The 13921-nt window shown below is 53.3% G+C and overlaps 1 protein-coding gene across 9 annotated transcripts in view; it reads left to right on the forward strand.

Annotated features, from left to right (window-relative positions):
- The window catches only part of nr1h3 (nuclear receptor subfamily 1, group H, member 3), a 376600-nt gene extending 363286 nt beyond the window's left edge, over window positions 1–13314 (forward strand). For all 9 annotated transcript variants that reach the window (XM_072518739.1, XM_072518740.1, XM_072518743.1 and 6 more), the window contains 2 exons: window positions 3084–3178; window positions 12555–13314. In XM_072518739.1, the coding sequence (XP_072374840.1) occupies window positions 3084–3178; window positions 12555–12701 (242 nt within the window). In that variant the 3' untranslated portion in view covers window positions 12702–13314. The remainder of the gene's footprint in view (window positions 1–3083; window positions 3179–12554) is intronic.
- The last annotated feature ends 607 nt before the right edge of the window (window positions 13315–13921 follow it).

Below are 13921 nucleotides of genomic sequence, written 5' to 3' on the forward strand. Positions count from 1 at the left end.
GGTAAATTATTTAGGACAGAGATGAGAAATGTCTTCACTCAGACAGTGGTGAGCCTGTGGACTTCGTTACCACAGAAAGTAGTTGAGGCCAGAACATTTTCAAGAAGCAGTTAGATACAGCACTTGTTACAAAGGGAATTAAAGGATATGGGGGAAAGCAGAATTAGGCTATTGAGTTGGATGATCAGCCATGATCGTAACGAATAGCTGAGCAGGCTCGAAGGGCCTATTCCTGATCCCATTTTCTATGTTTCTATGAGATTATGCAGCAGATTATATTAATTTGACAAATGTCACTGACATACAAATGTACACAGTACAATCTTCCACTCATCTTGTGCAAACACTGAGTCTGACTCAGCACCGATAGCATAATTTATCCAACAAAATCAATGAAAATTAAATTCAGGTGGTTTCTATAACAACAGAACAATCTGTAACTTAAACTTTATGCCTGGGTGGCAAGTTGACAATTCACCCTGTCATGTGCCTGCAGATCAATATTCTCTGACATTCAAACAAGAAAATAACTCAAATATGTCTCTCACACATTTTCATCAGACTGCCGAATTTCAATCAGTTAAAACTAGGTGATACTTGTGATACTAAGAGTACTCTTCTTGTACTCTTTTTCTTAAGATCTAAGGTACAGGAAACCGAAACATCCTCTGCGAATCTGATGGTGTGCACCAACTGGCCGGTTTAGCTCAGTTGGCTGGATAGCTGGTTCATGATCCAGAGGAAAGCCAGCAGCTTCAATTCCCGTACTGGCCTTCTCAACCTTACTGCTCGCCTGAGGTGTGGTGATTTTCCGGTTAAATCACCGCCGGTCAGCTCTAGCAGCTGAAGGTCATCTGGGACTATAGTGACTTTACTTACCAACAGACCCAAAAAGCTGCTGTGCTCCTAAAAATGGGTTCAAACCCATTTGCCCTACCTTATAGAACATAGACTCAAAATGCCTTAACCATACTGGAAGTAAACGGTGCTGCAATTAAAAGATTGGAGACATTCCATATCACACTTCATGTCCAATAAATTTTCCAAAACGCAGCCTTTTTTCTGGCAGCTAGTATACACCCGCCAAGAATCAGCCGGTATTTTCCGATCCTGCCTGCTCACTGCACAGTGAGTGCTGGGAAGAAACTCAGAGACTAACAGCCTGACAACCCTCCATTATTCTGACTCACGCAAACAAGTAGAAGGCAGGTGACATCTGTGGAAGAAGTTTGCTCAGTTAGGTGTCAGTCGTGGATCAGATGCAACATGGGTTTTCAAGACCCACTCCAGAGATTTGGAAACGTGACCCAGGCTGACCCTTCAGTGCAGTACACAAGGAGACTGCACTCTCAGCAGTATCATCTTTAAGACATTAAAGCAAATATCTGCCCTCTCAAGTGGTTGCAAAAAATCCCATGGCAATTTTGGAGGAAGAACAGGAAGGTGCCCTCAGTGTCCCTCAACAAAACATCACTAGAATAGAGTATCTGGTCCTTGGTAAATTGTTTGTGGGAGCTTGCTGTGCACTAATTGGCTGCCAAGTTTCCTATATTCCAACAGTGACTACACTTCAAAAGAACTTAATTGGTTTTAAAACACTTTAACACAGAAACATGGAAAATGGGAGCAGGAGGAGGCCATTCGGCCCTTCAAGCCTGCTCCGCCATTCATTATGACCATGGCTGGTCATTCAACTCAATAGCCTAATCCTGCTTTTCCCCCATATCCTTTGATCCCCTTCGCCCTAAGTGCTATATCATACTGCTTCCTGAAACCATACGGGGCGGGATTCTCCGGTCGGTCAGCCACGTTATCCTGCGTGGCGCGCACCCACCGGCAGCGGGATTCTCCTTTCCCACAGCCGGCCATTGAGGTTTCCCATTGTGACCACCCCACGCTGTCGCGAAATCCGTGGGTGTGGGTGTAGGTGTGCTGACGGCGGTCCAAAGGATCCCGCCGACGGAGAATTCCGCTGACAGGCCTCAACTACTTCCTGTGGTAACAAATTCCACATGCCGACCACTCTCTGGAAGAAATGTCTCCTCACCTCAGTCCTAAATGTTTTCACCTGTATCATCAGACTGTGACCCCTGGTCTGGACACCCCAATCATTGGTAACATCTTCCCTGCATCTACCCTGTCTAGTCCTGTTAGAATTTTATAAGTCTCTATGAGATCCCCCCTCATTCTTCTGAACTTCAGAGAGAACAACCCCAACCACGTCAATCTCTCCTCATACGACAGTCCCGCGATCCCTGGAATCAGTCTGGTAAACCTTCGCTGCACTCCCTCGAGAGCAAGAACATCCTTCCTCAGAGAAGGAGACCAAAACTGCACACAATACTCCAGGTGTGGCCTCACCAAGGCCCTGTACAATTGCAGCAACACATTCCTGCTTCTATACTCGAAGCATCTCGCTATGAAGGCCAGCATACCATTAGCCTTCTTTACCGCCTGCTGCACCTGCATGCTTATCTTCAGCGAATGGTGCACAAGGACACCCAGGTCTCGTTGCCCTTTCCTAATTTATGGCCATTCAGATAATACTCTGCCCTCTTGTTTCTGCTACCAAAGTGGAAGACATCACATTTATCCAAATTATACTGCATCTGCCATTCATTTGCTCACTCAACTTGTCCAAATCACACAGAAGGATCTCTGCATCCTCCTCACAGCTCACCCTCCCATCCAACTTTGAGCTATTCGGAGGTTGCGAAAGGCTCTAGAGAAAAGCAAGTTTTTTTTTTTGCTGCCTTCAGGAAGGGGAGAGGGAGGGAGGAGAAACCCCAGGACAGAGAATGCTGACTTAATGAGGAGGAACATTAATACCCACTGACTAAGATTTAGACCCAAAGCTGGAGTGCTCCTGGCAATGGCCTCTTGGTACAGTCAGTGGTCAGGTAAGAGAGAGAGAGAGGGAGGCAGGGTGCTGGGGTGATTCTTAACCCTAGGGACAACATACACACCACTGTGTGACTGTACACTATAGCTGGATGCACTTGACTCAATCTCTCAAATCCCAGTGTTGCTTTCTGCCAACCCAACTGTCAGTAACTGAGGTAACTGCATTGCTTCTTCCCTAGACCGTCCAAATGTTGAAGACCACGAGCTGGTGGAAAGGCTGCAACAGCCTTATGTCGAGGCTCTCCATTCGTACACACGGAGAAAGAGACCAAACGTCAGTGATGGTGTTGTATATGGACAATTGGATTCACCTTTTTCTTTCACACTCTTCAGGAACCATTAGAAAAATCAATATATTTATAACATTTGCTCAGCGAGCCCCTCACCCTGCACCTCGCACATGGCCGGACTCTCCGGTGCCAGCCGTGTGTTTCTGGGCGGCGCGCCGTTCGCTGGCAGCGGGATTCTATACTCCCGCTGCGTGTCAATGCGTTTTCCAATTGTAACCACCCCACACTGCTGCGAAATCCGCTAGCGGGAATGCAGTTTGAGCGGGAAAAGTGAATCGCAACAACCGGAGAATTCCGGCCGTGATCTCGGGCACAAGGCAGTCATTGACCATTTCAATTTCTAGTGACACTGTCAGAAGAGAACACGCCCACCCAGCCTGAGATATCCCTATCTACATTCCTTGTCTTTATCAGTATACATAAATGAATAATAGAAACTCTTTACTCAGTGGACTAGGTCCTAATGTACTCCCTGCTCATGACTCCCAAGTCTTTACTCCTTGACATCCCATTTTGTCAAACTCTTAACTCACCTTTACAATATTCATAACCCCAACCCTATTTCTTTAAATTTCTCCTTCCCTTACTTCCTTTCCACACCCCTCCATCTGATGATACTCCTGTAGCTTCTGTACGTTTGATTTTCCAGTTCCATGACTGACTGCATCCTCTTATTTCCAAGCCAGTGGCAACGATCGCCTCCAGTATGGTCTTACTCCCTTTAGTAATCAGTCAGGTCTGAATGCTGCCGTTTAAGACGTATTGTAAAGTTAAGCCGCATGTATGCAGACTTACATAAAAGCAAAGTACTGCAGGTGATGGAAATCTGAAACAAAAAACAGAAAATGTGGGGAAAACACAAGGGTTCTGGCAGGGTCTGTGGAAGGTCTGTGGAGGGTCTGTGGAAGGGCCTGTGGCAGGGCCTGTGGAGGGTCTGTGGCAGGGTCTGTGGCAGGGCCTGTGGAGGGTCTGTGGCAGGGTCTGTGGAAGGTCTGTGGCAGGGTCTGTGGCAGGGCCTGTGGAGGGTCTGTGGAAGGTCTGTGGAGGGTCTGTGGCAGGGTCTGTGGAAGGTCTGTGGCAGGGTCTGTGGCAGGGTCTGTGGAGGGTCTGTGGCAGGGTCTGTGGAAGGTCTGTGGCAGGGTCTGTGGCAGGGTCTGTGGCAGGGTCTGTGGCAGGGTCTGTGGAAGGTCTGTGGCAGGGTCTGTGGCAGGGTCTGTGGCAGGGTCTGTGGCAGGGTCTGTGGAGGGTCTGTGGCAGGGTCTGTGGAAGGTCTGTGGCAGGGCCTGTGGCAGGGCCTGTGGAGGGTCTGTGGAAGGTCTGTGGCAGGGTCTGTGGCAGGGTCTGTGGCAGGGCCTGTGGCAGGGTCTGTGGCAGGGCCTGTGGAGGGTCTGTGGAAGGTCTGTGGCAGGGTCTGTGGCAGGGTCTGTGGAAGGTCTGTGGCAGGGCCTGTGGCAGGGTCTGTGGCAGGGTCTGTGGAAGGTCTGTGGAGGGTCTGTGGCAGGGCCTGTGGAAGGTCTGTGGCAGGGCCTGTGGCAGGGTCTGTGGAAGGTCTGTGGAAGGTCTGTGGAGGGTCTGTGGCAGGGTCTGTGGCAGGGTATGTAGCAGGTCTGTGGCAGGGTCTGTGGAAGGTCTGTGGCAGGGTCTGTGGAAGGTCTGTGGCAGGGCCTGTGGCAGGGTCTGTGGAGGGTCTGTGGCAGGGTCTGTGGCAGGGTCTGTGGCAGCGCCTGTGGCAGGGTCTGTGGAAGGTCTGTGGCAGGGTCTGTGGCAGGGTCTGTGGCAGGCTCTGTGGCAGGGTATGTAGCAGGTCTGTGGCAGGGCCTGTGGCAGGGTCTGTAGCAGGGTCTGTGGCAGGGTCTGTGGAGGGTCTGTGGCAGGGTCTGTGGAAGGTCTGTGGAGGGTCTGTGGCAGGGCCTGTGGCAAGGTCTGTGGAGGGTCTGTGGCAGGGCCTGTGGCAAGGTCTGTGGAGGGTCTGTGGCAGGACCTGTGGCAAGGTCTGTGGCAGGGCCTGTGGCAGGGTCTGTGGCAGGGCCTGTGGAAGGTCTGTGGAGGGTCTGTGGAAGGTCTGTGGAGGGTCTGTGGAAGGTCTGTGGAGGGTCTGTGGCAGGGCCTGTGGAAGGTCTGTGGAGGGTCTGTGGCAGGGCCTGTGGAAGGTCTGTGGCAGGGCCTGTGGCAGGGCCTGTGGAAGGTCTGTGGAGGGTCTGTGGAAGGTCTGTGGAGGGTCTGTGGCAGGGCCTGTGGAGGGTCTGTGGCAGGGCCTGTGGAAGGTCTGTGGCAGGGCCTTTGGCAGGGCCTGTGGAAGGTCTGTGGAGGGTCTGTGGAAGGTCTGTGGCAGGGCCTGTGGCAAGGTCTGTGGAGGGTCTGTGGCAGGGCCTGTGGCAGGGTCTGTGGCAGGGCCTGTGGCAGGGTCTGTGGCAGGGCCTGTGGCAGGGTCTGTGGCAGGGCCTGTGGCAGGGTCTGTGGCAGGGCCTGTGGAAGGTCTGTGGCAGGGCCTGTGGCAGGGTCTGTGGCAGGGCCTGTGGCAGGGTCTGTGGAAGGTCTGTGGCAGGGCCTGTGGCAGGGTCTGTGGAAGGTCTGTGGCAGGGCCTGTGGCAGGGTCTGTGGAGGGTCTGTGGCAGGGTCTGTGGAAGGTCTGTGGCAGGGCCTGTGGCAGGGTCTGTGGAGGGCCTGTGGCAGGGTCTGTGGCAGGGCCTGTGGCAGGGCCTGTGGCAGGGTCTGTGGCAGGGTCTGTGGCAGGGCCTGTGGCAGGATCTGTGGCAGGGTCTGTGGCAGGGTCTGTGGAAGGTCTGTGGCAGGGTCTGTGGCAGGGCCTGTGGCAGGGTCTGTGGAGGGCCTGTGGCAGGGTCTGTGGAGGGTCTGTGGCAGGGTCTGTGGAAGGTCTGTGGCAGGGTCTGTGGCAGGGTCTGTGGAAGGTCTGTGGCAGGGCCTGTGGCAGGGTCTGTGGAAGGTCTGTGGCAGGGCCTGTGGCAGGGTCTGTGGAGGGCCTGTGGCAGGGTCTGTGGAGGGTCTGTGGCAGGGCCTGTGGCAGGGTCTGTGGAAGGTCTGTGGCAGGGTCTGTGGCAGGGTCTGTGGAGGGTCTGTGGCAGGGTCTGTGGCAGGGTCTGTGGCAGGTCTGTGGCAGGGCCTGTGGCAGGGTCTGTGGCAGGGTCTGTGGCAGGGTCTGTGGAAGGTCTGTGGCAGGGTCTGTGGCAGGGCCTGTGGCAGGGTCTGTGGCAGGGTCTGTGGCAGGGTCTGTGGAAGGTCTGTGGCAGGGCCTGTGGAGGGTCTGTGGAAGGTCTGTGGCAGGGCCTGTGGCAGGGTCTGTGGCAGGGCCTGTGGCAGGGTCTGTGGAGGGTCTGTGGCAGGGCCTGTGGCAGGGTCTGTGGAAAGTCTGTGGAGGGTCTGTGGCAGGGCCTGTGGCAGGGTCTGTGGAGGGCCTGAGGAGGGTCTGTGGCAGGGTCTGTGGAGAGAGGAAATCGAGCTAACGTTTAGAGTCCAATCTGTGAAGAGTCACATTAGATTTGAAACGTTAATTCTGTGACCCTCTCCACAGATGCTAGGCAAAATGTGTCGCGATTGAGCGAGATCGCGATGCGGCCGTTAGATTGCGGGAGAGGCCAAAATCAGGAACGGATCGGTTTGTGATCTAACCGGCCTGGTACTGTTGGCGAAATCAAGATACCGCCGTGGCGTGGCGAGAAACCAATATTGGCCACCTAAAGCTTATTTCCAGACAATTAACGGGAACGGCCTCCTATCTAACAGCTCCCTGTGATCTAACCGCCTGCCTAGTCAGTGGTCACATGGGTTTCTCAAAAACTCCTTTTCAAAAACGTGAAGCTGGCACAGTGGCTGCTGTGGGGATCTGAGGAGGTGAGGAGCCATCTTCCCTCACAGGCAATGAGACTGGGGGCTGCTGCCCCAGTGCTCGGAGGGGTGGTGAGGGAGCCCCCGTGGGGGCCGGCCTAGGACTGGGGGGGAGGGGGGGGCGTGAGCTGGGGGGGTGGGGGGGGGTCGCAGTGCCCATGGGACCGCTATGCCAGCCCCAGGATCATGAGTACCCATAATGGGGGCAACCCCAGTCCCTGCCTGTCTGTCCCACCGACCACCCATAACTCCCACTGACTGTGGAGGACCCTGGCCGCACGGCTCAAGGTTGTTGCTAATAGGGTGTTGCCGATCGTAGTTCAGTGAGCACTTCACAGCTGCCAGGTATATTCCCGTGGGTAGGCGGGCCATGTAGCACGTGGGGGATATGGCCTAGCACTCCAATCAGACCGTGATGTTTGGACAGTGCAGGAAGGAACACCAGGGATGCAGCAGCCAACATCTGGACACCCTAAACTGGGCCCCAGCACCGGGGACATTTCCGCCACCAGAGAGTGGGTGTGTGTACTGGGATGGGCACCAGGTCCTTATCCAGTTAATGTTATGTGGGGGTGTCTGGGGTACAGGGTATAGGGTCCGGTGACCAGGGGCACCCGCTGCGGCCGGGGGAGTGTGGTCAGAGCATGTTGGATGGCAGGGGATGTGGGGGGTGGAGGGATGGAGGGGGTGAGCAATGGGGGAATGGAGGGTCCCGGGTGGAAGGCACTGCTGGCAGTCAGTCTCTCACCCTCTCCAATTCCTTACAGATATTACATGGGATGGGTTATATTTTGGATTCTGTGGAAGCTGCCTGGGGGTGTTGCTGTCATGCTAGGCAGCCAGAGAAGGTGGCAGCAGCAGCGACGACAGAGAATCGAGGTGGTGGCCCATGTGCAGGGCTCCGCCCACATACCTGAAGGACCCGGCCGCCCATCAGGCCAGGGAGGGACCCAGAGGGGAGGCTGGCGATGGCCCAAGGTGTACAGGTGTAGCTGGTCTTTGGAACAGATGACGGACAGCATGTGCCACATGAGGCTCCACCTCAACAAGGGGTTGGCGCAGCATCTGTATCATGTTCTTGCAGACTTGGCACCATGTGGACCAGGAGGATACCCGTTCCCGGTAGCCATTAAGGTCACTGCAGCACTGATCTTTTACGCCTCAGGATCATTCAAGGCCTCAAGCAGAGACTTGTGCGGTATCTCAAAGCTGCAGCCAACAAATGTTCCGCGAAGTCACAGATGCCCTGTTTGCCTAGGCAGCAAACTGCATAAAACTTGACATGGACCAAGCCCAACAGGCTGCACGGGCAGCAGAATTCTCTGCCATCGCTGGGATGCCCCAGGTCCAGACGTAACAGATGGCACGCATGTCGCCTTGTGTGCACTGAGTACATGCGCTGGAGCACCTCGGCAATGCCCACCTGTGACTGGCACATACGCTGGAGCACCTTGACAATGCCCACCTGCGACGGGCATGCGCTGGAGCACCTCGACAATGCCCACCTGCGACTGGACATGCGTTGGAGCACCTCGACAATGCCCACCTATCACTGGACATGCGCTGGAGCACCTCGACAATGCCTTCCTGCGACTGGGGCATGCGCTGGAGCACCTCGAGAATGCCCACCTGCGACTGGACATGCGCTGGAGCACTTCGACAATGCCCACCTATGACTGGACATGCGGTGGAGCACCTCGACAATGCCCACCTGCGACTGGACATGCGGTGGAGCACCTCGACAATGCCCACCTATGACTGGACATGCGGTGGAGCACCTCGACAATGCCCACCTGCGACTGGACATGCGCTGGAGCACTTCGACAATGCCCACCTATGACTGGACATGCGGTGGAGCACCTCGACAATGCCCATCTGTGACTGGGACATATTCTGGAGCACCTCGACAATGCCCACCTATGACTGGACATGCGCTGGAGCACCTCGACAATGCCCACCTATGACTGGACATGCGGTGGAGCACCTCGACAATGCCCACCTATGACTGGACATGCGCTGGAGCATCTCAACAATGCCCACCTATGACTGGACATGCGCTGGAGCACTTCGACAATGCCCACCTATGACTGGACATGCGGTGGAGCACCTCGACAATGCCCACCTATGACTGGGACATGTTCCTCAGCGATTGGGACATGCTCAACAGCCCCCGGCAATGCCCCCCTATGACTGGAACATGCTCCACAGTGCCTCAGCAAGATCCACCTGGGACTGAGACACGTCTCCCAGTGAGTCAGACAGGAGGCACTCAGCCATAGCCGCCACTGAGTGAGCCACTCCTTGGAAACTTCCACTAATGCTGCTGATGTCGTGCATCAGTCTCTCGACTGCGGTCGCCACCCAAGCCATGTTGGCATCAGTGCCACGCATTGCCGGCACTACCGCTCCGGTTTCCTCCTACACGTCCCGGAAGACGTGCTGTTAGGTAATTTGGACATTCTGAATTCTCCGTCTGTGTACCCAAACAGGCGCCAGAATATGGCAACTAGGAGATTTTCACAGTAATTTCATTGCAGTGTTAATGTAAGCCTACTTGTGACACAAATAAAGATTAGTACTATTATCTCCTGGGCCCATAGCCTGGGACTCCTCCAATCGGCTATGGACCTGCTGGAGTGTAGCTGACATCCCTCTCTGAATATCTCGGTCGCACACTATCAACGACACAGCTCCGGGTAACCCTGGTCCAGAAGCTCAGCATCTGACTGGGACCCAGCTGAGTCCTGGGATCTAACAGACCTCCGATTGCTGTCTCGACTGGGTGTTCCTGCCTTCACCTGATGTGCATCAGCAATTGTATGGTGCTCACCAGAATGTGCCCCATGAGCTCCTCTCCGAGGTGTTCTCTTGGCAGGCGGAGGGTGGGTATGGTGGGTACCACCCCTGATGGGCTGGCACCGTCAGATGGAGACCCTGAGGGATAATGGACTTGTGGTCAGCAGGAGTGATGGGGCAGTCTGTATGGCATTAACAACCCACCTCACCTCTGCATCTTACATCTGTGGCTGATGTGTCATCAGCCTGCCCCGCAACCTCCAGGGCCCATTCCTCATAAGGGGTAAGGACTCTGATGTCCGGCAACCCGCCACCTTGCTATGCCCTCTACCATTTATCGTGGGCAATGTCTCCTGCAGGGACACAGAGAGGGCATCGTGACCGCATGCTTCGTTGATCGCAGGGTGGTGGTGGGGGAATGGGAGGGAGTGGGTGGGTAGGACCTGTGCCAGGGTGCCAGTGCCAACCCACCCGTGCAGCCCCGGGAGGTTGTTGACCTTGTTACGGCACTGAGTGCCAGTCCCCGGATAATGGTCCCCGAGCTGACAGCCACTGCCACTTCCTCCCAGACAACACTGGTTGCCCTGTGGCTGACCCTCCGAACCCCTCGGGGGAACAGGGCATCCCGTCTGGAATCGACCATGTCTAACAATCTGGCCAGGTCGGCATCCCCGAATCATGAGGCTGGTCTGCACGGTGGCACGGCTGTGAGCTGTGTGGAGTTTGCTCTGCAGGATCGGCTTAAGTGATGCTTTCCTTTGTTAGTGGGGAGCTGACGGGCGTGGCCCCGGCGAATCAGCCAGTGGGATCATCATCTGCGATGTGAAGCCCATGGGGCCTCGTTAAGTGGACCAATTAGCGTTTGATACCAGTGACGGCCTCGCCGGGTCAAGCAGTACCCGCTTGCTACCACAATGAGAAACCTTTCCATTAAATCACACCCGCTGTCAGAAAAACATTTTCTGTTTTTTGAGACACCTTAGCCAGCAAACAGAGGCTAGCCAAGCCGCAACAACTTCTATCCACATGCTTTGCTGCACTTCATTTGAGGAATTGTCTTAGTTCCCTAAGGGACACGCCACCTTTGGTGCACAGTGGCCTCCATTCCTACACCTTCTCTGCGTGTCCCCTGATTGGTCTCTGGTTTACTATTTCTCCCCAACCGTAACACATCAGCGCCACAGTCCTTCTAACAAACACTGCATCAGGGTGACTCGCTCTGTAACCATGTTGTACTCACAGCCCTTCAGGCATCAATGAGTACCACAGTATTTCATAAATAATACAAAAGCAAAATACTTTTTTATATTCATTTTGCTGGATATGGGTGTCGCTGGTTAGGCCAGCATTTATTGCCCATCCCTAGTTGTCCTTCAGAAGGAGGTGGTGAGTTGCCTTCTTGAATCACTGCAGTCCATGTGCTGTAGGTACACCGCTGAGCTGTTAGGGAGGGAGTGCCAGGATGTTACCCCAGCGACGGTGAAGGAACGATGATATATTTCCAAGTCAGGGTGGTGAGTGACTTGGAGGGGAACCTCCAGGTGGTGGGGTTCCCAGGTATCTGCTGCTCTTGTCCTTCTAGACGGCAGAGGTTGTGGGTTTGGAAGGTGCTGCCGAAGGAATCTTGGTGAGTTCCTGCAGTGGATCTTGTAGATGGTACACACGGCTGCTACTATGTGTCAGTGGTGGACCCGTGTTTGCGTGGGTTTCGCCCCCACAACCCAAAGATGTGCAGGCTAGGTGGATTGGCCACGCTAATTTGCCTCTTGATTGGAAAAAATGAATTGGGTACACTAAATTTTTTTTTTAAATGTAGTGGTGGAGGGAATGAATGTTTGTGGAAGGGGTGCCAATCAAGCGGCCTAATTTGTCCTGGATGGTGTTGAGCTTCTCGAGTGTTGTTGGAGCTGCACTCACCCAAGCACGCGGAGAGTATTCCACCACACTGCTGACTTGTGTCTTGTAGATGGTGGACAGGCTTTGGGGAGTCAGGAGTTGAGTTACTCACCGTAGGATTCCTAGCCTTTGACCTGCCCTGGCAGCCACAGTATTAATGTGACTAGTCCAGTCCAATTTCTGATCAATGGTAACCCTTCAGGATGTTGCTAGTGGGCGTTTCAGCTATGGTAAAGCCATTGAATGTCAAGGAGCGGTGGGCAGATCCTCTCTTGCAGGAGGTGGCCATTGCCTAGCATTTGTGTGGCCACTTGTCAGCCCAAGCCTGGATATTGTCCAGGCCTTGCTGCACTTGGACATGGACTGCTGCATTATCTGAGGAGTCACGAATGGTGAATATTATGCAGTCATCCGCAAACATCCCCATCTCTGACCTTATGGGGGAAGGCAGGTTTTTGATGAAGCAGCTGAATGTGTTTGGGCCTGGGACACCACCCTGCAGAACTCCTGCAGTGATGTTGGAAACCTGAAAACAATTTGGAAAATACTGGAAATACTCAGGTCAGGCAGTACCAGTGTGGGGAGAAATAGAGTTAAAGTGACAGGTCAGTAATCTATTAGAACTGTTATAATAAAAGGTCACAATCTGAAACATTCACTATGGGTCTCTCTGCAAGATATTGCCTGGCCTGCTGAGTATTTCCAGGGTTTTAAATTTGATAAATGATACCCAGATCTTTCAGTTGGGCCTCTCACAGACACTGTGCGGCCTTGTTCTTCAGTGGGTTGTCAGCTGACTGACGCTCATCATCTTTTCTGTCCCAGGACCACTTGATGTTTCCGCGGATGCTGATGAAGCTGGTCTGTCTGCGGACTCTGAGCAGCGTCCATTCCGAGCAGGTCTTCGCACTCCGACTTCAGGATAAAAAATTGCCGCCCCTCCTTTCAGAAATATGGGACATGCAGGAATGACTCGAGTCCCCTGGGCAGGCTCCAGCTCCCAGAATCAGCGGCAAAGTCAAATGGGCGGGACATTTGACTGGGTGCACGAGAGCAGCTGAGGAAAGAGACGGCCCAGCGGGGGGAGACCGCCAACTGCAATTATCAATGCAACATTCTCATTGTGTTAAGAGATGTTTTAAAGGTCATTTTCCATGTTGAATCTGGAAAAAAAAATCCATTTTACCATGTTTGTTTATAATGTGTTAACTGTATGGTAGCTGAATCTCTCTGTTTATCTTCATTCTGCGGATTTCTAAACTGCAGTCAATAGTTTCCTATTGCGGTCTGGATTTCTGCTGGACTGGCTCGGTACAGGCTGGAGACTCGCCAGGCCCATGTCCATCAGGAGCAGGAGAATCTATGCACCCTGCTCTTTCACTCTGCCACAGTCTCAATCGTTGTGGCTGCACCAGAGAAGGTCGACAAAACAGCGGAGGATCAGGCAAACGGGAGAGCGTGAAAATGTTACAGAGACATACCATCAACTAACCAAGATCAGAATGTGCCTCGACACAGCTTTATATGGAGCCATTGATTTGTTATAATGCACTAAAATAAAAATGAACGCTTATTAAGACCAGAATCTAGTGACAGTGTGTCAGTCTCAGACTGGAAACTATTGACTGTGTCAGTCTCAGACTGGAAACTATTGACTGTGTCAGTCTCAGACTGGAATCTATTGACAGTGTTCAGTCTCAGACTGGAGTCCAGTGACAGTGTGTCAGTCTCAGACTGGAAACTATTGACTGTGTCAGTCTCAGACTGGAATCTATTGACAGTGTGTCAGTCTCAGACTGGAATCTATTGACAGTGTGTCAGACTCAGACTGGAATCTAGTGACAGTGTGTCAGTCTCAGACTGGAAACTATTGACTGTGTCAGTCTCAGACTGGAATCTATTGACAGTGTGTCAGTCTCAGACTGGAATCGATTGACAGTGTGTCAGTCTCAAACTGGAATCTATTGACAGTGTGTCAGACTCAGACTGGAATCTATTGACAGTGTGTCAGACTCAGACTGGAATCTAGTGACAGTGTGTCAGTCTCAGACTGGAAACTATTGACTGTGTCAGTCTCAGACTGGAATCTATTGGCAGTGTGTCAGTCTCAGACTGGAATCGATTGACAGTGTGTCAGTCTCAAACTGGAATCTATTGACAGTGTGTCAGACTCAGACTGGAATCGATTGACA

Source organism: Scyliorhinus torazame, chromosome 10, assembly GCF_047496885.1.
Source record: "Scyliorhinus torazame isolate Kashiwa2021f chromosome 10, sScyTor2.1, whole genome shotgun sequence".
Taxonomy (NCBI): domain Eukaryota; kingdom Metazoa; phylum Chordata; class Chondrichthyes; order Carcharhiniformes; family Scyliorhinidae; genus Scyliorhinus; species Scyliorhinus torazame.